Here is a 24,885-nt window from a genome sequence, read left to right as displayed (position 1 = left end):
TCACACTTTGCTGTGGCCGGCGGCGCCTTCCTCCTCCTCCTCCTCCTCCTCCTCCTCCTCCTCCTCCTCCTCATTCCCGGGATTTACCGGGATGTATCCGCCTTCCCGGGGCAGGCACCAGCACCAGCCGGCTCCACTGAGATCCAGCGAGGCGAAGCTCAGATCCTGCGTCTCCAGGAGCCGGAAATCCACGGAATCCAGGCGGGAATGGATCTCGTTGAGCTGCTGCCAGTAGAGCCAGGCCATGGCCAGCCCCAGCACCTGCGGGACAGGGGACAAAGCCACCGCGGGCTCAGGGACACCTCCCCTGTCCCAGGGTGCTCCAGCCTGGCCCGGGACACTTCCAGGGATCCGGGGGCATCCCATATTTCTTCCCGATATCCCATCTAAACCAGGGTGTGGGATCATGGATTGGTTTGGGTTGGAAGGGACCTTAAATCCCATCCAGAGCCACCATGGGCAGGGACATCTCCCACTGTCCCAGGGGGCTCCAAGCCGGCCTTGGGCACTTCCAGGGATCCAGGGGCAGCCACAGCTGCTCTGGGAATTCCAGCCCAGCCCCTCCCCACCCTCATTCCTTCCCAAGATCCCATTTCAATCTCCCCTTTCCCACTGGGAAGCCGTTCCCTGTGTCCTGTCCCTCCAGGCCTTGTCCCCAGTCCCTCTCCAGCTCTCCTGGAGCCTCTTCAGGCCCTGGAATGTTCTGGAAGCTCTCCCTGGATCCTTCCCTTCTCCAGGGGAACATTCCCAGCACTCCCAGCCCGGCTCCAGAGCAGAGGGAATCCAGAATCCTGGCTCAGTGTCAATCTTCCTTTCCCAAATCCACCTGGACATGGATCCCAAGGGAATCCCCTGGATCAGCAGCTTCCCCAAGCCAGAAGCAGCGGAAAATCCCATCCCTGGGGGTGCTCTCCCAGCACTGGGAGCAGCCGGGCCTTGCACAGAATCCACCCCAAAATGGCTCCACACGGATTTTCCCTTCCCAAATCCACCTGGAGGTGGATCCCAAAGGGATTTCTATGGATCAACAGCTTCTCCAAGCCAGAAGAAGAGGAAAATCCCATCCCTGGAGATGCTCTCCCAACACTGAGCCCATCCTGGCGCCCTCCGTTGGATCCTGCCCCATTCCCACTTTCCCAGTCATTCCCACAGACCCTTCCCGGTTGTTTGACATCCCACCCAATCCCTGGGAAGGGGGTCAATCCCGGGAAACGCAGCGCAGCTGTGGGAGGCCGGGGCGTGGTTCCAGAAAGCTCCGGGAATTCGGGATTGCTGCTGCTGGGGTTGCTTTGCTGAGGAAAAACCACTGCAGGTGCTGACGGGAAAGGTCTGGAAATCTCTGGGAATCTCCCGTTATCCGAACGGCCTGGAATGAGGCTGTCCCACAGCTTCTGTGTGGGATGTCTGGGGACGGCTCCGTCTCTCCAGGAACTCCAGGGAGAGCCCGGAGACACCGCTCCGGATAAGGGGATTGCGCCGATCCCCATCCGACAGCAAATCCTCCAGGATTTAAGGAGTTTTCAAATCCCATTTCCACGGATGTCGAGCCTCAGCCGCATCTCCCGTTATTAAACTGTCATCGCTCCTGATTAAAATCCCACTCCTGATCCCACGGAGCGGGAAAAGCCTTTGGAATGAGGGATTTTAGGGGAAATCTGTCATTTTTCTGTCCTCGAAGCCACAAATGCCAGAAGGATTTGTGTTGGCAACGCATTTCATGGGAATGACGCCAGGTCTGGGGCCGTGATCCCTCCTGCTGCTCCCGCCGAGGTCTCCCGCTGAAAATGGGGAATTCTGGAAGGGAATGAAATGATCCAAAGGCTTCCATCAGCATCCCGAATCCCAGAGCCATCGCTCTCCACTGAGTTATGATCCCTTTCCCGTCCCAGCCCGGCTCTAAATTCCCTCTCCCACTTAATGAGAGCGGTGAAAGCTGTCAGGAATTATGGATGCATCCAATATCCCCGGCTCCGAGGGCACCGCACTTTCCCGGATCCGAACGCGGGCGTGGATTTTATGGCACCGCAGAGCTTGGGAAGGAGCTGCTGCGGGGGAAAACGGGAACAAAACGGAGCAAAGCTGAGGCTGGAAAAATGAAAAATCAGATTTTTTTTCTGGGATGGGAATCCGGGAGAACTGCTCGGGAATTGTTGCCGTTGGAAGTTAGGGAAGCGCCTTTTCTTCCTGGCTGGAATTCCACCTGGAGGGCTGGGCTCTCTCCCTTTCCAGGTTTTTTGCTGTGGGATTTGAGCGTCCACAGGGTGCAAATCCATGGAAAAGCTGCTCCTCCAGGGGGCAAAGAAATCCCAGGAGCTCCACACAACCAGGGAATTCATAAAGCATCCATTGGGAATCAGGAGGTGTCCCTGCCCATGGAATGAGACGGTCCCGAAGGTCCCTTCCAACCCAGAGCATTCCTTGATTCCTCTAAACCCAAGCCAGATATTCCCGTATGAAATTCCAAGGCTCAGCTCCATCCCCAAGCCCAGCTTTGCTTGCGGTGTCTCCATTGGTTCCTTTGGATCAGTTTTCCGGTGGGAATTGTCCCAACGGGGCTGGAATCACCCCAAATCTTCCTCCCTGGAATGCTGGAAGCGCCTCTCCTCCTCCTCTGGCAAAAGGGTTCTGGAAGTTTGGGAAGAAGCGAAAGAAAAAGCTCCAACTTCCATCTTCCCCTCATTTTCCAGTGGAAAAGGGGCCTGGAAATCCACGGATGTTTTCCCTTAGGGATGGGCTGTGCCCGTGGGCACCAGGAAAGGAAAACTCCCTGCAAGAAACCCCTTTTCCATGGAAATACGGGAACATTCCCTTCTTCTGGAGCTCCTTCCCTATTTAAAGAGCCGGATCCTCTGGAATGCTGAATCATTCCAGGCTTTCCCAGAGTTAACAAAGTCTAAAGCGTTTTCCTTTCTGTCCTTTGTTGACTTTTCCATCCCTAAATTGGGATTTATGGAGAGGTCATGGCCTGCAGATGGAAAAATCCCGTTTATTCCCTTTTCCCTCTCCATGGACCCCCCGGAGCCGTGGGGAAGATGGGAGAGCAAACAAATCCCAAATTAATCTTCCCAGGCGTCATTCCCTTCGCACAGGGAACGTTCTCCATCCCTGTCACCGGCAGATGAAGATGCCAGCCTGGAAAACGGCCGGTACCAGGATAATTCCGTGTTTTCCACGGAATGGAGCCATCCATCTCCGGGATCGATGCTCTGGGGAGGGAACGGCCGCCCCCGCGCCGAGGATCCGCGACGCTCCCAGTGCGGGGTTCGGAGATGGATGAGACAGAGGGAAAATAATTCACCGGGATGGATGGGAGCCCTCGGCAGGGCCCTTCCAGGGATTTCTCTCCTTTCGTTGGGATGCGTGTCACCTTCTGCTTCTTCGGGATGGAAAAATCCCCTTTTTGAAGGGAAAACAAAGGACTGCAGAGGTTTTCCTGCTCCTGGTTCTGCTTTCCTGCAGTGCCCGGCTGGGAGGGGCAGGGAATGATCCTGGGAATGGAGCCCCTCTCTGGAGCCAGGCTGGGAGAGCTGGGAATGTTCCCCTGGATAAAGGAAGGATCCAGGGAGAGCTTCCAGAACATTCCAGGGCCTGAAGGGGCTCCAGGAGAGCTGGAGAGGGACTGGGGACAAGGCCTGGAGGGACAGGACACAGGGAACGGCTTCCAGTGGGAAAGGGGAGATTGAAATGGGATCTTGGGAAGGAATGAGGGTGGGGAGGGGCTGGGCTGGAATTCCCAGAGCAGCTGTGGCTGCCCCTGGATCCCTGGCAGTGCCCAAGGCCAGGCTTGGAGCCCCCTGGGACAGTGGGAGGGTCCCTGCCCATGGCAGGGCTGGGATGGGATCTTGAAGGTTCTTCAAACCCAAACAGTTCCAAGATTTGCTGGAACAGCACCAGGAAACAATCCCTGGAAAGGCCCAGCTGGAGACACATCCCCTAAAAGCTGCTGGAAGATTTTGTGCCTCATTTCCACCCCAAACACGTTCCCTGTGCGCCGCCAGCTCCGTGGAGAATCCTGCTGGAGGCAGGGAAGGACACGGAGGCGGCGGCAGGAAAAGGATGGATGAGCTCGGCCGATCCTGCTGGAAAATCCGGGGCTGCTCCACGATTAAAGGCACAGCGCGGGTTTGGGGCGGGATGAGAAGGTCCTTTGGAGTGAGAGGGAATGTGCGGGATGAAGGGCACAGAGGCGGGGGTGGAACGCAAGAGTTTGGGCTGCTGAGGAACGGGAACAAAGAGAATTCTGGGAGCGCTGCAGAGACGGGGATGGCTCGGGTTGGAGTTTGTGCCTCGCTCCGAACGGACGGGAAAAATGAACTCAGACCCTCCAATGGGATTGGGGTTTTCCCTCTAAAAAAGGCAGGGGTGCTCCTGGATTTGGGGGGATCAGGGATTCACCAACTCCCTCTGCCTCAGGAATCGCTCCCCTCGCTGCTGGATCCCAGCGGGATTTGTCCCTGTCCCAACTCTCCCACCACAGCGAATCCCACCCGGATCCAGCAGCTTTCCCTGAGCCCGATTCCAGAGGAAGCAAAGCCTGGCAGCCTCTCCTACGCCTCAGGCTCCCACCTGGAGTTGGGAAAAGTGGAAAAACCCTCCAAATTCCGGCCCTTCCTGCAGGATGGGAAGGTGGGGCAGGATCGCTCCCCAGCCCTGAGCCAGGTGGGAACGCAGCACAATAATTCCCAACTCTCCAGAGGGGCTCCAAGTCAGCCAGAACTTCCCTTGGATCATTTTTTCAGGATCCAAGAGCCGGTGTTTCCCCACAGATCCAAGGACAAGTCTGGGATCCTGGGATAAGAGACCAGAACCGAGATCAGCCCCTCGACCTCTGAGCGCTGGAGCTCAGCCAAGGCCCAAGTTTGACCTTAAGGAAGTGAAACCACGAGGAAAAGTGGGAAAAATCCCCAAACTGGGCTCGGGACATGGATCAGAATCCCAACCTTCCCTGCAGCATCCGGGAATTTCCCCACCGAGGAGGTTTGCATCCCTACGGAGAGACGTTTTCCATGTGGACAAAGGGCAGGGGTGGCACAGCTCAATCCCGTCCCTCTTCCTGAAACTCCCGGCTCTGGCACCTCCTCGCATCAACCCGGATCAGCAATTCCAGGCCGATCCAACCCTCTCCCTCCAGATTTCCGGGAATGGAGCTGTCCGAGGGCTGGCAGCTCCCGGCAGCACCAACGCCCGTTTTCCGCTGAATTCCCTCCAAATCCTGGCAGGATCCAAAGCCGATCCATCTCCCAGCTCAGGAGCAGATGGGGAGGACGAGCTGCTCCGTGGGAAGAGCCTTTGACAACCACGGCTCCTGCCAAGATCCATCAGCATTCCCGCGGATTCGTCCCCAGCATTCCCAATTAACGGCACCACTCCACATCCATCAGCGCTCGGCATTCCCGTGGATTCGTCCCCAGCATTCCCAATTAATGGCACCACTCCACATCCATCAGTGCTCAGCATTCCCGCGGATTCGTCCTCGGCATTCCCAATTAACGGCACCACTCCAGATCCATCAGTGCTCAGCATTCCCGTGGATTTGTCCCCAGCATTCCCAATTAGCAGCCGGCTGTTAATGGATGAGGCCGCGGGAGGCGGCGCCGATGGGTCGGGATAGGTTGGGATAGGTCGGGATGGGTCGTCCCCGCCCCATTCCAGCACTTTTTTCCCCCATTCCAGCACTTTTTCCTCCCATTCCTGCCTTTCCCGCAGATTCCTGATGCTCATTTGGAAGGAAACGCTCCCAAAAAAAGTCGGGAATGGCAGCCAGGACTGGGCAGGAACGGCTCCCCTGCCTCAGGATCGCACCTGAACCATCTGCGAGCCCAAACTCCAGCTCTGACAAATGATCCCAAATTTCCCCCACAGCTGCTGCTTTATCCAAGCCCTTCCCGCCTTTTGGTGAGAGCAGAAAACCGGGAATGATTTCAAAAATCAAACCTGGGAAACCGGGAATCACAAGCCCACCCCTGCGAAGCATCACCCCCAGCAACCCCAGCGCCGCCATAAAAAGAGAGTTTTTTGCTCGTGGGCCTCAAAATAAATCCCAAAAAGGGTCAAATCCACAGCAAATCCTCACAGTTTGGCCAGGAATAATTCCCGAAAGATCCAAGGGAGAAATTCCAGGTGTGGCAAAGGAAGAGCCTCCCCTGCAGCCCCGAAGATCCTTCCGTGTCCATCAGGAAAAGCTCCATTCCTTGTGCTGGGGAGGTCTGGGATCCCCGGGCGCCACCAGTGGGAATTGGGATTGGGGCAGCCGGGCACACCCAGCAGAATTTGGGATTGGGGCAGCCGGGCACACCCAGCAGAATTTGGGATTGGGGCAGCCGGGCACATCCAGCAGAATTTGGGATTGGGGCAGCCGGGCACACCCAGCAGAATTTGGGATTGGGGCAGCCGGGCACATCCAGCGGAATTTGGGATTGGGGCGGCCGGGAACACCCAGCAGAATTTGGGATTGGGGCGGCCGGGCACACCCAGCGGAATTTGGGATTGGGGCGGCCGGGCACATCCAGCGGAATTTGGGATTGGGGCAGCCGGGAACACCCAGCAGAATTTGGGATTGGGGCAGCCGGGAACACCCAGCAGAATTTGGGATTGGGATTTATCCGGGATCCCGTTCCCGCTGCGTTTGCAGGAATTCTGTGGGAACAAATGGGATGGGATTTGCTTCCAGGGGCTTTAATTTGATCCCAAATTGGACTTCGGGACGGACCCGAGCCTGTTCTGCCAGGGATGACTTTTCCTGCCCCAGCCACAAATCCCAGATGGAACTGGGGTGGAAAACCAGCTCCAAACAATTTGTTTTCCACCCTCCAGCACCGGGAAAGGAGCTGAGACCTGAGATCGGCTCCGCTGGTAACCCCAAACCTGGGGGTTCATCCCTGACCCTTGTGGGCCTTTCCAACTCGGAATTGCGGGAATCCAGGAGCGGATTCCTGTGGGATCCCCCCCGTACCTGTGGCAGCAGCAGGGAGCAGACGATGGCCAAGGTGGCCTCGAAGTTGTCCTTGAGCCAGAGCCCCACGGCGTGGATGCAGCCCCGGACGTGGATGGTGCCGAGCAGCTCCAGGCGCTGGGGAAGAGCGGAGAGAGGATCCGGAATTCCCGGTGTGCTCCCGGGAACGGGGCTGTCCGAGGGGTTTTGTCAGGGGCAGCCTCAGATTGGGGTTTCCTGGCCCAAAAAAATCTCAGGGGGGAGGAGATTTCTGTTCTCGCACTCCCAAAGGAAGTTCCGGAGCCGAGGTCCAGGTGTTGTTGGGGTTAAATCCCAACTTTTGGGGCCCTGAGACCCTGGACCATCAAATTCCCTCTGCTGGGGCCTCCCCGAGCTGGGAATTCCCACATTTCTGCTGGGAATTCCCACATTTCTGCACTTGGGGGATCCCTGGACAGATCCTGGGTTGATCCCGCCACTCCCCGAGCTCCGTTCTCCAGCCGCTGGGAAGATCCAAAGTCATCCCAAGCGGGAATCCCTCTGGATTCCCGGGAATCTCCTGCAGGAACCTTGCCCAGACTCTCTGTCCGTGAGTGTGTGAGGGTGAATATTCCATAGGAAACATCCTGGGAATGCTGCCCTGGACTCAAGGGGGCTGGGAGGGATTCAGGCCCGTGGGCAGCTGCTGGGCTGGGGGAATCCTGCGTGAACCAGCTCTGTTCGACTTCTTAAACCTAGAATTAACTTCAGTGTTTAAGGCACTGCTGAGTTTAAGTCCTGTTGGGTTTAACTGCTGTTAATTTAAAGTTCTGTGAAGTTTAACTTCTGCTTGGTTTAAGTTAAGTCCTGTTGAATTTAAGTGCTGTTAAACTTAAGTCCTGTTAGGTTTAAACTCTGTTAGGTTTAAACTCTGTTAGGTTTAAACTCTGTTAGGTTTCAGTTCTGCCAAGTTTAAATTCTGTGAAGGTCTGTTGAGTTTAAGCTCTGTCAAATTTCAGCTCTGTTGAGTTTAAGCTCTGTCGAGAGCTGTTCCTGTGCTAAATTTAATGTCAGTCCTAAGTTAAGTTCAGTTTAAAGTTGCCTTTAAGTTTAAACTCTGCTGAGTTTGGGGCTGGTTCAGTGACCCCAAACTCCACAGACCCCGCTGCTCGCAAACCCCAAATCCCAAACCCCAGCCCCCAAATCCCAACTCCAAATCCCAAATCCCAACCCCCAAAACCCAAACCCCCAAATCCCAAACCCCACCCAGCAATTCCCAGGCCTGATCCCAAAAGGGCGCACAGGGATGGCGTGGGTTGGGAATGGGATAAAGGAGGAGCCAAAAATGCCCCAAAATCCCAGGGAAAAGCACCAAAACCGCGTTTGGAGCAGCTGCATCCCAGCCTTGCTTGGGAACGGGAATTCCTGCGGCAAGCGTTTGGTTTTTGGGATTTGGGGAAGAAGGAGCAGCGGATTCCCAAAAAACCCAACGTCACCTCCTTATCCAGGGTCCGGTACCCGCACAGGGTGTTCACCACTCCCCCGGGCACCTGGGAACGAGAATGGAAACGGATTCATCCCGAGAAAGGCTACGGGAAAACACCAGAAATCCAAAGGAAAATCAGGAATTCCGGAGGTGCCCAACACGGGACAATCGGGGTCCTCCTGGCCACCGCCACTGCCTCGGACTCTGGGATGGCCCTGGCTGGGGCTGAGGGGTCCTTAGGGCACATCCCAACCCAGAGCATTCCAGGATTCCGGGATTCTCCGGGCTGGGAGAGCTGGGAATGTTCCCCTGGAGAAGGGAAGGATCCAGGGAGAGCTTCCAGAACATTCCAGGGCCTGAAGGGGCTCCAGGAGAGCTGGAGAGGGACTGGGGACAGGGGCTGGAGGGACAGGGACACCTCCCACTGTCCCAGGCTGCTCCAACCTGGTCTCGATCATTCCCCAAAAGTTTCCCGAATCCGCCCCCTCTGGATTAACGGGAATTTTCCCTCCCCCTGCCGAGGTTTTTCTTTGCCAAATCGTCCCAAAAAAACCCCCACGGGAATGTAAGAACTCGGCGAAAAGCCCTCGGCTCCCTGCAGCCCATCCTCGCCGCAGGAATTCCTAATTCCATCTCCAGGAGCCTCAGGGTTCGTTAATCAAGGCCCTGATTAGAGAGGATCTCTAATCTGCATCTCATTTGCATATCAGGCCCGCGCTGATCATTAAACCCCTTCGCATTTCCTTCTTTTGCCATTAAAAAAAAGCCCCAAACAATGGAGGATTGATGAGGAATGAGGAAAATTCCATCATCGCATCCTCGAGCACGGCCAAGGCTCGGATCCGGCGCTGACATTCCCGGAGATCCGAAGCTCCGGGGGGTTTTGCTGCCGGGAGGAGCTCGGATGAGCCTTTTTCGGGAGCTTTCCAGCACAATCGGGATATTTGGAGGTTTTTTCCGGGATCTTGAGGTTTTATCCTCGGAAGGATTCCGTGCAGGAGCGGGGTTGGATCGAACAATCCGGGTTCGGAGCGCTTGGCCAAAAATCCCTGCTGGGTGTGGGGGGTTTGGATGTGGGAATTCCATCCAGGAGAAGCTCCTGGCTCTGGAACTCTGCTCCCCTCCGGAGCCCGGCTCCGTCCGGGGCTTGGAATTGAGGCTTTTCCCCACCCCAGCCCTGAGGGATCCTTGGGCAAAGCCCTCCCAGCCCTGCCGGCAGCAAATTCCTCAAAAATCCCCTCATTCCCCAAAAATCCCTCGTTGGGAGCCGGGAACAGGATCCCAAAAACTTCTAAACCCTGCAGTGTCCAGATGGGAAAGGAACTGGGGGAGGATCCACACTGGGATGGAGCCCAGCCAGATCCCAAAATCCTGGGATGGACCTTAAATCCCACCCAGGGCCACCCTCGGGGACACCTCCCCTATCCCAGGGGGCTCCAAGCCGGCCTTGGGCACTTCCAGGGATCCAGGGGCAGCCACAGCTGCTCTGGGAATTCCAGCCCAGCCCCTCCCCACCCTCATTCCTTCCCAAGATCCCATTTCAATCTCCCTTTTCCCACTGGAAGCCATTCCCTGTGTCCTGTCCCTCCAGGCCTTGTCCCCAGTCCCTCTCCAGCTCTCCTGGAGCCCCTTTAGGGCCTGGAATGTTCTGGAAGCTCTCCCTGGATCCTTCCCTTCTCCAGGGGAACATTCCTGAGTCCTCCCAAGCTGCTGCCATTTTTTCCTCCTGATCCCTTCCCCAACCCTTTTACCTCCCACAGCTGCAAACCTCGGCCTTTCCGACAACCCCTCGCCGTGGCACAACCACCGTTATCCCGGGATTCCGCCTCCGCGATCCCAGCAAAATCCCAGAGCAACCCATAAATGAACATTCCCATTCCAGCTCCTTCGTCCTCTCACGCCGAGATTCCCTCAAACCATTTTCCAAGTGGGAACGTCGTGAAGTGGAAACCCCTTGACGCGGGAAAAACCGGCTGGAAGGGGAGGTTTTCCCTGGAATTAGGGGATTTTCCACCCCCTGGGACCTCACCCTGCGGATGCAGCAGGAATGGGGCACCCCGCAGGCCAGGGCCCCGCTGCCGTTGCAGGAGTGGTACTGGTTCACTTCCCAATCCCGGAATTCGTCCCCTCCGCAGCAGGAAAACTGCAGGGAAAAAAGAGGGAGAGGGGGAGATGTGGAGCTGGACAATCCTGGAACGCCGGGGTGAAGGGGGAGGGATTCCCACGCCAAGGGATTTGGGGTTGGATTGGGATTCTGGGGAGAAATCCCTGGCTGGGAGGGTGGGGAGGGGCAGGGTTGGAATTCCCAGGGAAGCTGTGGCACCTGGAAACTCCCGAAAAATCCCGTTCTGCCTGGAAAAGGGCTTTGGAATCAGCCTGGAAAAGGGCTTTGGAATCAGCCCCATTCCCCTGGGACAGCAGGGAATGGATTCCCAGGACACAGGGATAATGGGAGATCATTAATTGGGATAATGGGAGGGAATTCCTGCCTGTGAGGGTGGGGAGGGGCTGGGACGGAATTCCCAGAGGAGCTGGATCCCTTGGAAGTTCCCAAGGCCAGGTGGGAGCAGCCTGGGATAGGGGAAGGGGTCCCTGCTGCAGTGGGATGGGATTTAAGATCCCATCCAACCCAAACCATTCCATGATCCAATCCAATTCCCTGCATCTCCAGCACCAGCATTCCCAAGTTTTCCCTGCTCCCAGGGCAGTTGAAGGCACCAGGTAAAAACAAAAAAAGTGGGATTTTTGCCCATTTATCCCCATTTTAGCGGGATTTGGGCGTGGCTTTCCCGAGCTGTGAGCAGGGCCTTGGATCCATCCCGGCTTTCAGCGGGATCATCCACACTCCTGGGATTTAATTCCAGGTGACAAATCCAAGCTTTTCCCGAGGCAGGGATGGCTCTGGCAGCACCCTCAGGGATGGATTTCACGGCGGCTCAGCCGTGCCGCAAATCCCGATCGGCCTCGCAAGGATTTCTCTTCCCGTCAGGATAAATTGGGATCAAATCCTGCAGCTCCGAAGGGAAAAAAGGAAAAAAAATAAAAATCTCCTTTTTTCCCCTTTTTTTTTTTCCTTCTCTTCCCACAGTGAAGATAAAACAAAATTCCATCCAAGTCCCTCCGTGTCCTCCACAGAATAAAAATGAGCCTGATCCCAACGTTCTTGTGGAAAACAATTGGAATCGGAGGTTTTCCCCCCGGAAAGGAGTGGCCGGGATAGGTTGGAGTGCTTGGAAAAGCAGGAAAAAAAAGGATTTTCCCCCTTTTTTAAGCACTGAACTCATCCAGGAGCAGAATTCGGGAGGGGTTCATCCCTGGGAGCCGCTGCTCCCTTTTTTTTTTTCCGAGGGAAAGCAGGAAAACATCTTGGGATCCTCTGCTCTGCTTCATCCCAGGAACAGCCGAGATGCAGATTTACAATTCCTGGATTCCCACCTGGAATTCCTGGATTGACCCATCCCGGGGAGGGTGACCGACTCCCAGAAACTGCACGGAAAAAGGGGAGGAAAATCCTGGAGGGAAGCTGCAGATGGGAAAAGTGCTGGGGAAATACCATGGAATGGTGGGGAAATGCCATGGAATGGTGGGAAAATGCCATGGAATGGCCTGGAAAGAGCCTGATCTGGGATAGTTCGGAGATGCAGGAATTCCCAGAAATAAATCCCATTAATTCCTTGGAGATTCCCGGATTGGTCTCCATGCCCAGGCTCTGGGAATGGCCCCAGGCGGGAATTCCCGGCTGCTCCCGGCAGCTCCATCTCTCCTCCACTTGGAATTCCAGCCTCGTCCCGGGGCGGTTGGAGCAGAACTCGGGAAAGGTTCCGATCTTTCCCCACATCAGGCAGGTCCTGAGGCCTCCAGAGGGATCCCGGCCTGGCTGTTGAGCTCGGCTCAGCAAGGCCGGGCCTAAAGTCAAGCGCAGCTCCCAAAGCCCAGGCGGGAGCCCTGGAGTTTCATTTTTTAATTCCAAGAGGAAGGAACTTCCCAGGCTCCTCTGCCCCAAATCCAGAGGGAAAATCTGGGATGCTCCAAGAGAAAATGAGGGAATTTGGGCCGAGGTGGGAACATCCCAAATTCTCTGGGAGCAGCTTTGCCTCCAAGCCGGGCCCTGCTCCCCCAGTCCCGGCTGGGACATTCCCAGAGCTCCCTCCTCAACTTCGGGGCTTTTCCATGGGTTTTTTTTCCCATCTAGGAATGCTCAGAGAAATTCCCGCCAGAAATATCCACGTGGAAAACAGGAGCGTCCCACGTCCCGGAATTCCCAGCCCTTGGGGAATGGTTGGGTTTGACCTTGGAGGGCTTTTCCAACATCAGCGATTCCGTGGAAAGGTTGGAGCTCTCCTCTCCTCCCAAGCCCCACGGATCCGGAATTTTCCCCCGGGAATCTGGGCCTGTCCTGCTGCTGGTGATTCCAGGGAGAAGGGATTGATCCAAGAGCTCGATCCAAGGGGTTTTGTATCCCTGGAAAAGCTTTGGCGTTCATTCCTTTCTTTCTTTATTTCCCTCCCTCCCTGGCAAAGTTGGGAAGAGATAAAAATAATTCCAGGCAGCGATTTCCCACCAAAACCTGGGAATGGAAATATCCCGGCACAGTCTGAGGGCGGGAGCGGCCGCTGCTCCTTGCGGGGAACACAAATTCTGGGAGAATTCCCAAAAAATCCCCGTGGGCTGAGGCAAAACCCGGCCACGAATCCCGATGGAAACCCAAGCGGGTGAAGATACCCAAGGAAAACGCACCAGGGATGGGAATAAACCCCGGAAAGGAGGGAAAACAAGGCATGGGATCAACCATTCCTTGGAAAACCTCCTCCTTTTCCCAACCAAACCTTTTCCTGCACGAAATCCAGGATGTTCTTGAAGTCCAGGTCATCGTAGTAGTGCCGGATTCCCGCCTGGATGGTGGAGTGGAAAACCTCGTTCATCTGGGGATGGCGAAACCCAAAACCGCGGCTCAGACGTGGAAAAACAGAGGGAAAACAGCCCAAAAATCCAAGTTTTTCACGGCTGGCCCTGGAAGAGGAATTTTACCCGGTCCCAAGCCCATTTCCTGGGGTAAAATCCATCGTTTTGGAGCATTCTGGATCCATTCCCGGCCCAGGCATCTTTATCCACCGGATTTTTCCGGTTCCGTTTCATTTAATGCCAAAGCTCCTCCAGACTCCTCAATCCCACGGGAAATCGGGATTTGAACCCCTGGCCGAGGGTCCTGCTGCCTCGGGAGGGGGAAATGGGCTCCGAGAGGGGATTTATCCATGGAAAAATATTCCACAAGTGGGAGCAGAGCGCTCACAGAGCCCCAGATCCTTCCCGATCCCGAGAAATCCCTCGGGAATTCTGGCAGGGAATGGTGTGGATGGGCTGGGGCTGTCCCTGCTGCTCCTCCTGGGGACGCTTCAGGCAATTCCTGAAGCACTGATTGGATGGCAAAGGAATTTTAGGGATGCCTGGGAATGTTCTCAGGGAGGCTTCGGGCAGATCCGGAGCGGATTCCCCGCTCAATTCCCGAAAATCCGCCAGGCGGGAACGTTAATGATGGGAAAAAGGAAATTTTCCCTGGGTTAGAAGCGGGTGGGAGAGGGGAGAGGAGAACGTCGCTTTTCCCAATTCCCCGTGACGGGAAAATGAACGGCTGGGAAGAGCGGGAAGGGGGAGGAGAACCCCAGGAATGAGGAAAAGGGGCGAGGGATGATTCCTGGGAATCTCAAATGGCTCCAGGAACGGCTTCAGGAATATTTTCATTCCCGGTTTGCTCCTCACTAAACCAACACGATCCCGGCTTTCACTGGTTCCTGCTGGTTTTTCCCCAAAAAGCCTCACCCGGGGATCGTTCTGGAATTAAATCCCGATTCCCAGGTGGGAGTCGAACATCCCGGGGTTCTGCTCCCTCTCTACCCCCTCCCTCCCCAGCATCCCAATCCCATTAATCCCCCCGGCCTCATTTGCATATCAACGAGGCTGATTTGAATATTGAGCAGCTCCGAGGCCGCGGAATTAATTCCCTGATTTCATCTGAAATCCAATTAATTCCGGTTTTCAGGAATTTAATAAACAGCCGCTGTTCCAGAGGCGGATTTGCGCCTCCCGACAATTCCAGGTGGGATTTGCCCCTCCCCCCCTCATTGTCTGGGGTTTAATTAAGTTTTGACGTCGCCCCACTCAATTGAAATTCATTTGAAACACATTTCAATTGAAAGCTCCGCCTCCATCCCGGAGCTCCATCTCCAGAGGATTCCATCCCGAATTTCTCCGGAGCATCCCTGCGCTGCGGGATGGGGCTGGAGCATCCGCGGGGCTCAAAAAAAATCAAAAGGGTTTGATGCTGAGTTTTCCCAAAAAAGCCCAGCCTGGAAGGGGCAGCACGGAGGGATTTTGTGGGAAGGACTCCCAACAATCCGGTTTTCCTTGGAGAAGGAAGTGCAGTGCATTTTCCAGGGATCGGAGGGGTCTGGGAAGCTGCTGGAAAAGGCAAAGTCCTCCCGCAGCGTCCCCCAGGCTGGGGCTGAGGGGTCCTTAGGGCACATCCCAACCCAGAGCATTCCAGGATTCCGGGATTCTCTGGGCTGGGAGTGCTGGGAATGTCCCCCTGGAGAAGGGAAGGATCCAGGGAGAGCTTCCAGAACATTCCAGGGCCTGAAGGGGCTCCAGGAGAGCTGGAGAGGGACTGGGGACAAGGGCTGGAGGGACAGGACACAGGGAACGGCTTCCCAGTGGGAAAGGGGAGATTGAAATGGGATCTTGGGAAGGAATGAGGGTGGGGAGGGGCTGGGCTGGAATTCCCAGAGCAGCTGTGGCTGCCCCTGGATCCCTGGAAGTGCCCAAGGCCGGCTTGGAGCCCCCTGGGACAGTGGGAGGTGTCCCCGAGGGTGGCCCTGGGTGGGATTTAAGGTCCCTTCCCAACCCAACCCATTCGGGGATTCCAGGATGGGTGGGAAGCCATTCCATTTTGGGGAACGAAAAAATTCCGTTTTCGGGAATGAAAAAATTCCATTTTCAGGAATTCTGGACCCCGGAGGGGACCCCAAGGCCACTCCCACCTTGTTCTCGAAGATGATCTCGATGAAGATGAGCAGCAGCTCCGTCAGGAAGATCAGCAGGAGCACCCAGAAGAACTGGAATGAGGAAAGGAGGGATTATCCCAGCTCCAGGTCCTTGCCCGGCTCCAACGGGGACACCCGGACACCGGGATTTGCTTTGGAACGCTCGGAAATCCCAAAATTCCACTTCCTGCTCCCCGGGGAGACGCGAATCCTTTCCAAAGGTCTCGTCCTGGCAGGGAAAGGAGTTTGGGAAGTGGGGAAGGAGGGATGGGAGGAACCAGGAGGGGAAATTCCGCGTGGAAAAGAGGAAAAGTGGGAAAAGTGGGAGCAAATATCAGCCCTGTGGTTTTCCAGGCTGGATATCCAACGGAGATCACCCAGCCCATGGAATCCAGGCAAGGAGCCGGGCCCTGCTCCCCCAGTCCCGGCTGGGACATTCCCAGAGCTCCCTCCTCAACTTCGGGGCTTTTCCATGGGTTTTTTCCCATCTAGGAATGCTCAGAGAAATTCCCGCCAGAAATATCCACGTGGAAAACAGGAGCGTCCCACGTCCCGGAATTCCCAGCCCTTGGGGAATGGTTTGGTTTGACCTTGGAGGGCTTTTCCAACCTCAGCGATTCCGTGGAAAGGTTGGAGCTCTCCTCTCCTCCCAAGCCCCACGGATCCGGAATTTTCCCCCGGGAATCGGGGCCTGTCCTGCTGCTGGTGACTCCAGGGAGAAGGGATTGATCCAAGGGCTCGATCCAAGGGGTTTTGTATCCCTGGAAAAGCTTTGGCGTTCATTCCTTTCTTTCTTTCTTTCTTCCCCTCCTCCCTCCCTCCCTCCCTGGGAAAGCTGGGAATTCCAGATCCCGCTGGAGCGAAGGACTCGGACCAGGAGGTTTGGTGTCCTTGCAGCCCATTCCCATCGGGAATTCCCACCTTTTCCAAAGGTGAAGATCCCAGCTCAGCTCATCTCCCGCTTTTCTCCTCCCTCTGAATTTTTGGAGGCTCCCCCCTCCCAGGAAGGAGGGCGGTTCCCATGGCAACCACCTGAAATTCCGAAAAACCCTTTAAAAAAAGCGGGATTGGGGATTGAGGGCGTTTATTCCCGGGATATTCGCTCTGACCCCGGTTTTGCTCCAGTTCCCAAAGTCCTGCGCATCCCAGAATTCCTCCTGGAGCTCAGGGGTTGGTAATTAACTCCCACTAACGAGCTCCGCCCTCCCCAGAGCAGCAGCACCGCCCACAGCAGCTCATTAGGGCCAGGGGTTATTAGGGAAGGAAGCCCTTAATTAGGGAGGTGACAGGAGCCCGTCCCCATCTCCAAATCCATGGAAATTCCAAAGAAACGGGGTGGATTTGGGCTCGCGGCTCCGGATCCCACAGCAAGGGGAGAAATTCCATCCCGGGAACGTTTCTGTTCTTCAACTTCGGCCAAAACCCAGCGGGAAAAGGGAAACCTGAGGGCTTTGGGCTCTTCTTAGCCGGGAAAAAATTCCAGCGGGAATTTTGGAATCGGAGCAAAGACCAAGGATTGGGGTTCAAACCCGAGTGGGAAGCACTGGTCAGAGCCCAGAAGTGCCTGAAATCCCATGGGATGAGTTTTTCCCTCCACAAAGCCACGGGAGGCTCCTCTGGAATCCCCAATCCCAGAAAACCGGGATTTTATCCCTTTGTGGCCGGGCGGGTTTTCTCCCTTTGGCCATTCCCACCACTCCCGGATTTCCTCTCCGTTCCCTCCTTTCGGGCTCCGTTTGGGCCGGGTGAAGCCCTAAAGGATGAGATTGGAAAAGTCCCCATTTCCAAGGGAGAGATCCCAAAAAAGAGCTCAGCTCATGGTCCTGAAAAAAACCAGGGAAAAGCCAGGAAAAACCTGGGGAGAAAACCGGCAGATTCGGACTGGAATTCCCAAGAAAAGGGGACCCACAGGGAATGCTCAGCCACCGCCGCGGACACCCAGAATTCGTAAACTCAGAATTCGAAATTCCACAATTCCTTCAGAATTCCAAGCGGATTTCCAAAGGAAGCACCCACAAATCCAGGTCTCCAGCACAGGCTGGAAAATTGGGAAGCCGGAGTGAAATCCAGCTTTTCTTCACCCAAAAAAATGCCCCAGTGGAGCATCCGAACCCATGGATAGGGTGGGAAGTGGAATTTTTTGGCATTCCCAAGGATTGCAGCAGCCATGGGCACGTTTGGGGATGGAACCCCCAGCAAAATCCCAGCTCTTCCCTTTCCACGGGGCTCTGCCGGATCCCACAAATCAGCAATTGGCCCCTGAGGAAAATTCCAGCAGCAAAGAAAAAAGAGGAAAAATCCACCCAAACCAGGATCCAATCCTGGAGCTGCCCCCGAGCTCAAAACCACGAGGGAAGGGAGGAATTAACCACGGGAATTCTGGTTTTTCCCAGAATTTTGGCCAGAATTGGCATGGCCGTGTCCCCACGTGTCAGCTCCCACCCCGGAGAGGGCATCGGGAAGGGATCGGGAATCGGGAAGGGATCGGGAAGGAGCCCGAGGGTCTCTCCTGGCACAAAGCTCCAAGCAAAGCCCGGATTTCATGGAGAAACTTCCCAAGGAAATCTTTCTCCGGATGCTGAGTCAGCGAAGAGCCGCTCGATCCCGATTCAATTAACGCCGCTCCCGTTAACGAGCTCATCCGTCCCGGCTCCCAATAAACGACACTAATTCCCACGGAAACCTCAGGAACTGATAAATCCCCCCTGGGCCGGGAGCGGCGGCGCTCGGAGCTGCTCCTTCCCTCCCTTAAGGATCTCCAAGGTTTTGTTCCATGTTCGTTATTCCCGAATTCCAGCTGGGAAAAGCCCCGCGGGCCCGGCTCCACCTCAGGCTCCGAGGCAGGGAAAGAATCGTGGCTCAGGTTTAAAGGAGAGGATGCTGCAATTCCCAAATTGTTGGGATTCTCCAGGAATCTCCGACCCCAAACCCCACGGAACAGCCGCATTCCATGTCCAGGCACAAAACCTTCCCAATGTTCCCTTTTTATCCCTTTTCTGGGCCACTTTTCCAGGCAGGAGGAAAAGACAGAGTAGGGGCAGGAAAAGGTTGGGAATGTGGCTGGAAAAGGTTGGGAATGGGGCTGGAAAAGGGGTTGGGAATGGGGCTGGAAAAGGGTCATCCAGGGTGGAAAATCTGGATATTCCAAGCCCAGGACCCCAAGGACTTTGAGCATTTTAATTCCTTTCCCTGCGGAGCACGAATCTCGCGGGGTCGGAGTCTCTGGGACATCGATCCCAGGATTTTTGGGCCGTCAGGAACTGCCTGTTCCCTGTGGATCAATGGGAAGGAGCCGCGGCTGCGGGGGCGGTGATGGATGGAGCTTTCAGCGGCCCTGAGCGGGCACAAATCATCCTGGCAAGGAGAATTCCAGGGGGAATCCGCGGCTCCAGGGAGAAACCGGCCCGGATCCTTCAAACGGGAACCCCGGATCCTTCAAACGGGAACCCCGGATCCTTCAAACACGATTCCCGATCCTTTAATCCACGATCCCAGATCCTTTTAGACACAAATCCCAGATCCTCTGAAGTGTGAGGCTGGATCCCGTTAAACACAAATCCTGGATCCTTCTAAAAACCGATCCCAGACCTTTTTGGACACAAATCCACATCCTTTAAAACACAGTTCCAGATCCTTTTAAAGACAATCCCAAATCCTCTTAAACATGATCCCAAATCCTTTAAATAGGAATCTGGATCCTTCTAAACACAGTCCTGGATCCTTTTAGACACAAATCCCAATCCTTTAAACCACGATCCCAAATCCTTTAAACCACGATCCCAAATCCTTTTAGACACAAATTGGGATCCTTTTAAATGCAGATCCAGGTCCTTTAAAACACAATTCCAGATCCTTCCAAAAACAATCCTGGATCCTTTCGAGCACATTCCGGATCCTTTAAAACACAAATCCAGGTTTAAGCACAACCCTGGAGCTTTTCAGACACAGATTTGGATCCTTTTAAATGTGATCCCAAATCCTTTTAAACGTGATCCCAAATCCTTTTAAATGTGATCCCAAATCCTTTCAAACGTGATCCCAAATCCTTTCAAACGTGATCCCAAATCCTTCCAAACACAGTCCCGGCTCCTTTGAAATGAGATTCCAGATCCTTTAAAACACAATCCCGAATCCTTTTAGGCACAAATCCCATAAAATCGGGATGAAGCCGCAGCTGCCGGCCCAGCTCAGCTCCAAGAGCTCCTCCAGCGCCTCTTTCCCTGATTGCTTTTGTTCCCGAGCCTCCTCCAGGGGGATTCATCCTCCAGGAAAAGGACAATTCCCGATCCGCACAAGAGCCCTGATTGCCACCGTTCCCTCCTCAGCAATTCCCGGTTTTCACCTCCCGGTTCCCCCACAGCGGGGGCTGGGCAGGGAGCGGGAGGCGCTTTTCCTTGGGAATTCGCATCCCGGGATGGACCTCGGGAGGGAAAACACGGTGGAGACTTGGAATTCATGGAATTCCCTCTTTGGGATCCCCCAGACATGGGGGTGACTCCAAATTCGAGGAATTTCCTCCTTGAGACCCCCCAGGCGTCGTTTTGCCTCTGGATTTATGGAATTTCTTCCTGAAGATCCCCAAACAATGGTGGAGACTCCGGATCCATGGAATTCCTCCCCTGGGATCCCCCAGATGTGGTTTTGACTCTGGATTCATGGAATTCCCTCCCTGGGATCCCCAAACAATGGTGGAGACTCCGGATTTGTGGAATTCCCTCCCTGGGATCCCCCAGATGTGGTTTTGACTCTGAATCCATGGAATTCCCTCCTGGCATTCCCAAACCATGGAGGCGACTCTGAATCCATGGAATTCCCTCCCTGGCATTCCCAAACCATGGAGGCAACTCTGAATCCATGGAATTCCCTCCCTGGCATTCCCAAACCATGGAGGTGACTCTGAATCCATGGAATTCCCTCCCTGGCATTCCCAAACCATGGAGACGACTCTGAATCCATGGAATTCCCTCCCTGGCATTCCCAATCCATGGAGGCAACTCTGAATCCATGGAATTCCCTCCCTGGCATTCCCAAACCATGGAGGTGACTCCGCATCCATGGAATTCCCTCCCTGGCATTCCCAATCCATGGAGGTGACTCTGCATCCATGGAATTCCCTCCCTGGCATTCCCAATCCATGGAGGTGACTCTGCATCCATGGAATTCCCTCCCTGGCATTCCCAAACCATGGAGGTGACTCCTCATCCACGGAATTGCCCCCAGCCCATCCCAATCCTTACCACCTTCAGCAGCGTCCGGTTGTCCCGGAGGCTCCCGACCATTCCCACGAAGGACACGAGGAACACGGTGACTCCCAGCAGGAGCAGCAGCACGGCCGGAGCCAGGAAAATCCCTTCCAAGGTTTTGTGCCGCTGCCGCTCCACCTCGGCGTAGATCCCGACGCTCAGGATCAGCAGCCCCAGGATCTGCAGCGGGATTTGCAGGATTCAGGTGGAAAAAGAGGCTCCGAGGGAGAGGGGGAGATATCCAAGGAAAACGGCTCCGGGATGTGCCACAGCCCATCCCAAACCTCTCTCCAGGATATTCCCCATCCGATAGGGAAAGAGCCGGTGAGGAGCTGGGAAGGAGAAAGGAGAAAGGTGGAAATCCCTGTCCTGGAGCCACTTGGAATTGGGATGGGAGGCAATTAAGGAACAGGGAATAATTAACACGCGGCTCTGGGGGGGGTTGAGCTCCCGGCTAATCCCGAGGTGAGGTGGGAATTGGGAAAAGTTCTCCCGGAGCCGTGAGCTCCTCCAGAGGGAAGGGCGGGAATGATCTCTTTTTCCAGAGGGAATCTCGGGAATGGCCACTTTTTTTCCCCAGAGGGAATGTCGGGAATGGCCACTTTTTCCAGAGGGAATGTAAAAATCCCAATTTTCAGCAGGATCGGTTGAAACACCCACTTGCAGTTTTTTGGGAATCTTCCGTATTTCTTATATGTTTGGATTTTCCAAGGAAAGGGAAGAAGAGGGGTTTTGGGATTTTTTTTGGGAAAGGAAATCCCAAATCTTTGCTCCGCCGGATTAAAACCAACCCACGATTCCCTGGTTTAGAGCCCCTCTCCGGCTCATCCCAGGCTCCTTCCCGGATTTTTCCAGCTGTAATGAAATCCCTGGAAAGGATCCACCAGCTCCAAATCCCGTTTTCCACAGGCTGGAACCCCCAAAACTCCTCGACCCTCGATGGCGACCAACCCAACCCTCATCCCACGGGATTTTTATCCCACGGAGTCAAATTCCCAAAGCGAATTCCTACAAAATCCTGGTTTTATCAGGAAAAACATCCCGGGAACAGCCCCGGCCCCGATCCCTTCGTTAACGAGGCTTGGAGGGTTGTCAGAATTAATTGGGCGGCGATTGTGCAAATGAGGCCGGAATTAGGTCAGGCTGAAAGGCTCCCGGGAGCCGCAGGATTCCCGTGGATTCCCTGGAGCAGAATTCCCGCCTGGGGAATGGAGGCGGGAGGGGTTGGAGCCATCCAGAGTCAGGGTTTGGGGATTTTTTTTTTTTTGGTGGTTGTTTTCCCATTTTTCGGACAAATCCGAGTCTCCCGCTGGTGGGTTCTGCCCCGAAATTCCCCCCAAAAAAGCTGGGAATTGTCCCAGGGTTAATCCACGATTCCCAGAGTGGAGATGAAGTGAGAGGAAAACAGGAAAACTCCGTGGTTCCTTCAGCACCCAGAGCTCCTCAAAAACCTCTGGAAAACCTCAAACCGAGCGGGATCGGCTCCTTGGAGAACCCAAACCCTCGGGATTTCCCAGGAATTCATCCGGAAAGCGGAAAAAATCCACAATTCCCACCCCAGACCTCCAACCTGAGCAAGGAACGTGGGAGAAACGTGGATTTTTTGGGGAATTTCGGGAATCTCATGAAGGTCTGGCCCCTCAGAGCTTTCCCACGCAGCAGAGCACTGGGAAATGCGGGAGATATTCCCAAAAAAAACCATTTTGGCGGGATTTGGGGGGGATTTTTGGGGTCCCAGGCACGAGGGCAGGGCCTGCCCTGCCATGAGCTCACCCATGGAAGGAAAAGAAACCAAAAGTGGAATTCAAATCATTTCCAAGCACCTGCACAGGAATTTCTGCGCTCACACCTGGGCTCTCCGCCCCTCCCCGCGGCGATTCAACCCCGGGGAGGAAATGTTTGTAAATAAACTCAGGGTTATGCAAGAAAAAAACCCCAAAAACTTCCTTAAAAGGGCCTTAGAATTCCCGGGTTTTCCCTCTGCTGCTCCCGCACGTGTTTGCACCTCCCAGGTGCGGGGAAATCCCGCCCCGAGCGGAGTTCAGGGATTCAAAAACCGCCAACAACTCGCTTTGTTTTTCATTTTCCCAAGAAAAACCGTGGCTCAAATCCCCCCTCGGTGTCTGGGGAGGGTGAAAATTCTGAATTTCCCGATTTTTTTGGGCTCCGAACGGGACTCGCTGCCACAAAGGATCCGCGGGGGGAGGATGCGCTCGAAAACCCCCCCAAAACCCGCGGGTTCGCCCCAATTTTGCCCAGTTTGGACCCCAAAACTGCCCAGTTTGGACCCCAAAACTGCCCAGTTTGGTGCGAACCACCCCAAAAATTCCCGGTTTGGAGCCGGCCCCGGGGGCTTGGGGGCAGCGCGGGTTTTCCTCAAGGATTTGAGGCTTTGGGAAGGGGAAATTGGGACTTCGGGAAGCGAAATCTCTGGAAAAGCCAAATCCACCCTGCGGGGGTGGGGAAACACCGGGAAAACGCGGGAGAAAATGGGAAAAAGAGGGGGGAAAATGGGAAAACGCGGGGGGAAAGGGGGGAAACGGGGGGAAAAAAGGGAAAACAACGCACCGAGAAGAGCGTGGCGTAGGCGGAGAGCGCGAATTTGATGCCGTAGTAATAAAAGTGGGAATCGCGGCAGGTCCCGGCCATCCCGGCGGCTCCTTCCCGGCTCCCGGCTGGAATTCATGCGGGAGAAGCGCGGCTTGAACTTGGACGATTTCCGCCCGGCAGGGCCCGAGCGCGGCTCCTTAACCCTTTCGGGGTCGGCGGCTGGGAGTTGCCGCACGGCGGTCTCCGAGTCGTGCTTTAAAAGGGGATTTTTCCCACCGGGATTATCCCGGAATTGCACGGGATGGCGGCGAGGATGGCACCGTTCCCGTGGATATTTCTGTTTTCGGGAAGAATTGAGGAAGCACCTGCGCTCCTGAGCCCTCCTCCGACCCACGCAGCGCTCCGGGACTGCCTCTGATCCCCTCGGATTTTGATTTTTTGGATCCCCGCTGGGATTTTGGGGTGTTTTTTTGGGATCCTCTCGGATTTTGATCATTTTCAGCCCTCCGGGTTTGGAGCTTTTGGATCCCCCCCGGATTTCTTTCGTTTTTCTGTCGCGGCCACTTGGAACAGCCCAGAGCAAACTTCACCCCCTGAAGGAAGGAAATTCTTTCCCGAGATGCTGAACTTGCCCGAAGTGCGGAGTTTTCCCCTCCCTGGCCAAGGGGAGACCCCAATTAAGGGGAGGTCCCAATTAAGGGGAGAGCCCAGTTAAAGGGAGATTTCAATTAAAGGGAAGACCCCAATTAAGGGGAGAGCCCAATTAAAGGGAGATCCCAATTAAGGGGAGCCCCCAAACAAGGGAAGATCCCAGTTAAAGGGAGAGCTCAATTAAGGGAAGACCCTAATTAAGGGGAGAGCCCAATTAAGGGGAGACCCCAATTAAGGGGAGATCTCAATTAAGGGGAGACCCCGGCTAAAGGGGGATCCCAGTCAAGGGAAGATCCTTTTCAAGAGGAGCCTCCGGTCAAGAGGGGACCCCAACAAAGGGGAGACCCCAACCATGGAGAGCCCCTGGTGAAGGGGAGACCCCAAACAAGGGGAGCCCCCAGCCCAGGGGAGCCCCCAAACAAGGGGAGCCCCAGCCCAGGGGGGCCCCATTCCTTTGCAGCCCGGCTGTTGCTAAAGGGGCCTCGTCTGGGATGTGATTCCCGACCCAGGAATCCCAGGTTTTGCCAGGGATTTCGGGCTCTCTCCTCTCCTTCCCTGACCCCCCGCAAATCCCAAACCTCCGTCGGGATAACTCCGAACACCCTGAGCTCATCCCGGGCTCCTCCCGGTGCTGAGCACCCCAGATCCCACACGTGGGTCACTGTGCCGTGCACGGCGTTCCCAAAAAATCCCGGCTTTGGGGCTGCGGGGGTGGGAACAGCAACAAAACCCTTTGATCAATGAACCCCCGAAAGGAGAAATTTGCTCCCCACGGGGCTGAATTCCGCTGCCCCTCAGCCCTGGAGCCGGGAGAATTCCCACGTGGAATTCAGGAACGATGATTTAATTCCCCTTCCAAACCCCGCAGCTGGAATTCTCCTCGAGAACTCCCCCTCAGGGACGATGTTCAATCCCCCTCCCAGCCCGGTGGGAAAATTCCCTTCACCGGGAGCCGAGAGCTCTTTAAACTCCCCCCCCCGCCTTTTTTTTTTTTTTTTTTTTTTGGGT

The 24,885-nt window shown here is 55.3% G+C and overlaps 1 protein-coding gene across 1 annotated transcript; it reads right to left on the bottom strand.

The window, feature by feature from the left end:
* Positions 1 to 23,325, bottom strand: LOC309582888 (tetraspanin-15-like; the record flags this gene model as incomplete). Its single annotated transcript, XM_082298299.1, has 8 exons — positions 1 to 261; positions 6,953 to 7,069; positions 8,407 to 8,460; positions 10,426 to 10,539; positions 13,223 to 13,318; positions 15,431 to 15,505; positions 20,671 to 20,856; positions 23,245 to 23,325. The coding sequence occupies 8 exons, from the start codon at positions 23,323 to 23,325 to the stop codon at positions 1 to 3; spliced, it is 984 nt and encodes a 327-aa protein (XP_082154425.1).
* Between the last annotated feature and the right edge of the window lie 1,560 nt (positions 23,326 to 24,885).

This window comes from Coloeus monedula, assembly GCF_965178545.1.
Source record: "Coloeus monedula genome assembly, chromosome: 28".
In the NCBI taxonomy this organism is placed as follows: Eukaryota; Metazoa; Chordata; class Aves; order Passeriformes; family Corvidae; genus Coloeus; species Coloeus monedula.
This window is presented reverse-complemented; position numbering and strand designations above follow the sequence as displayed.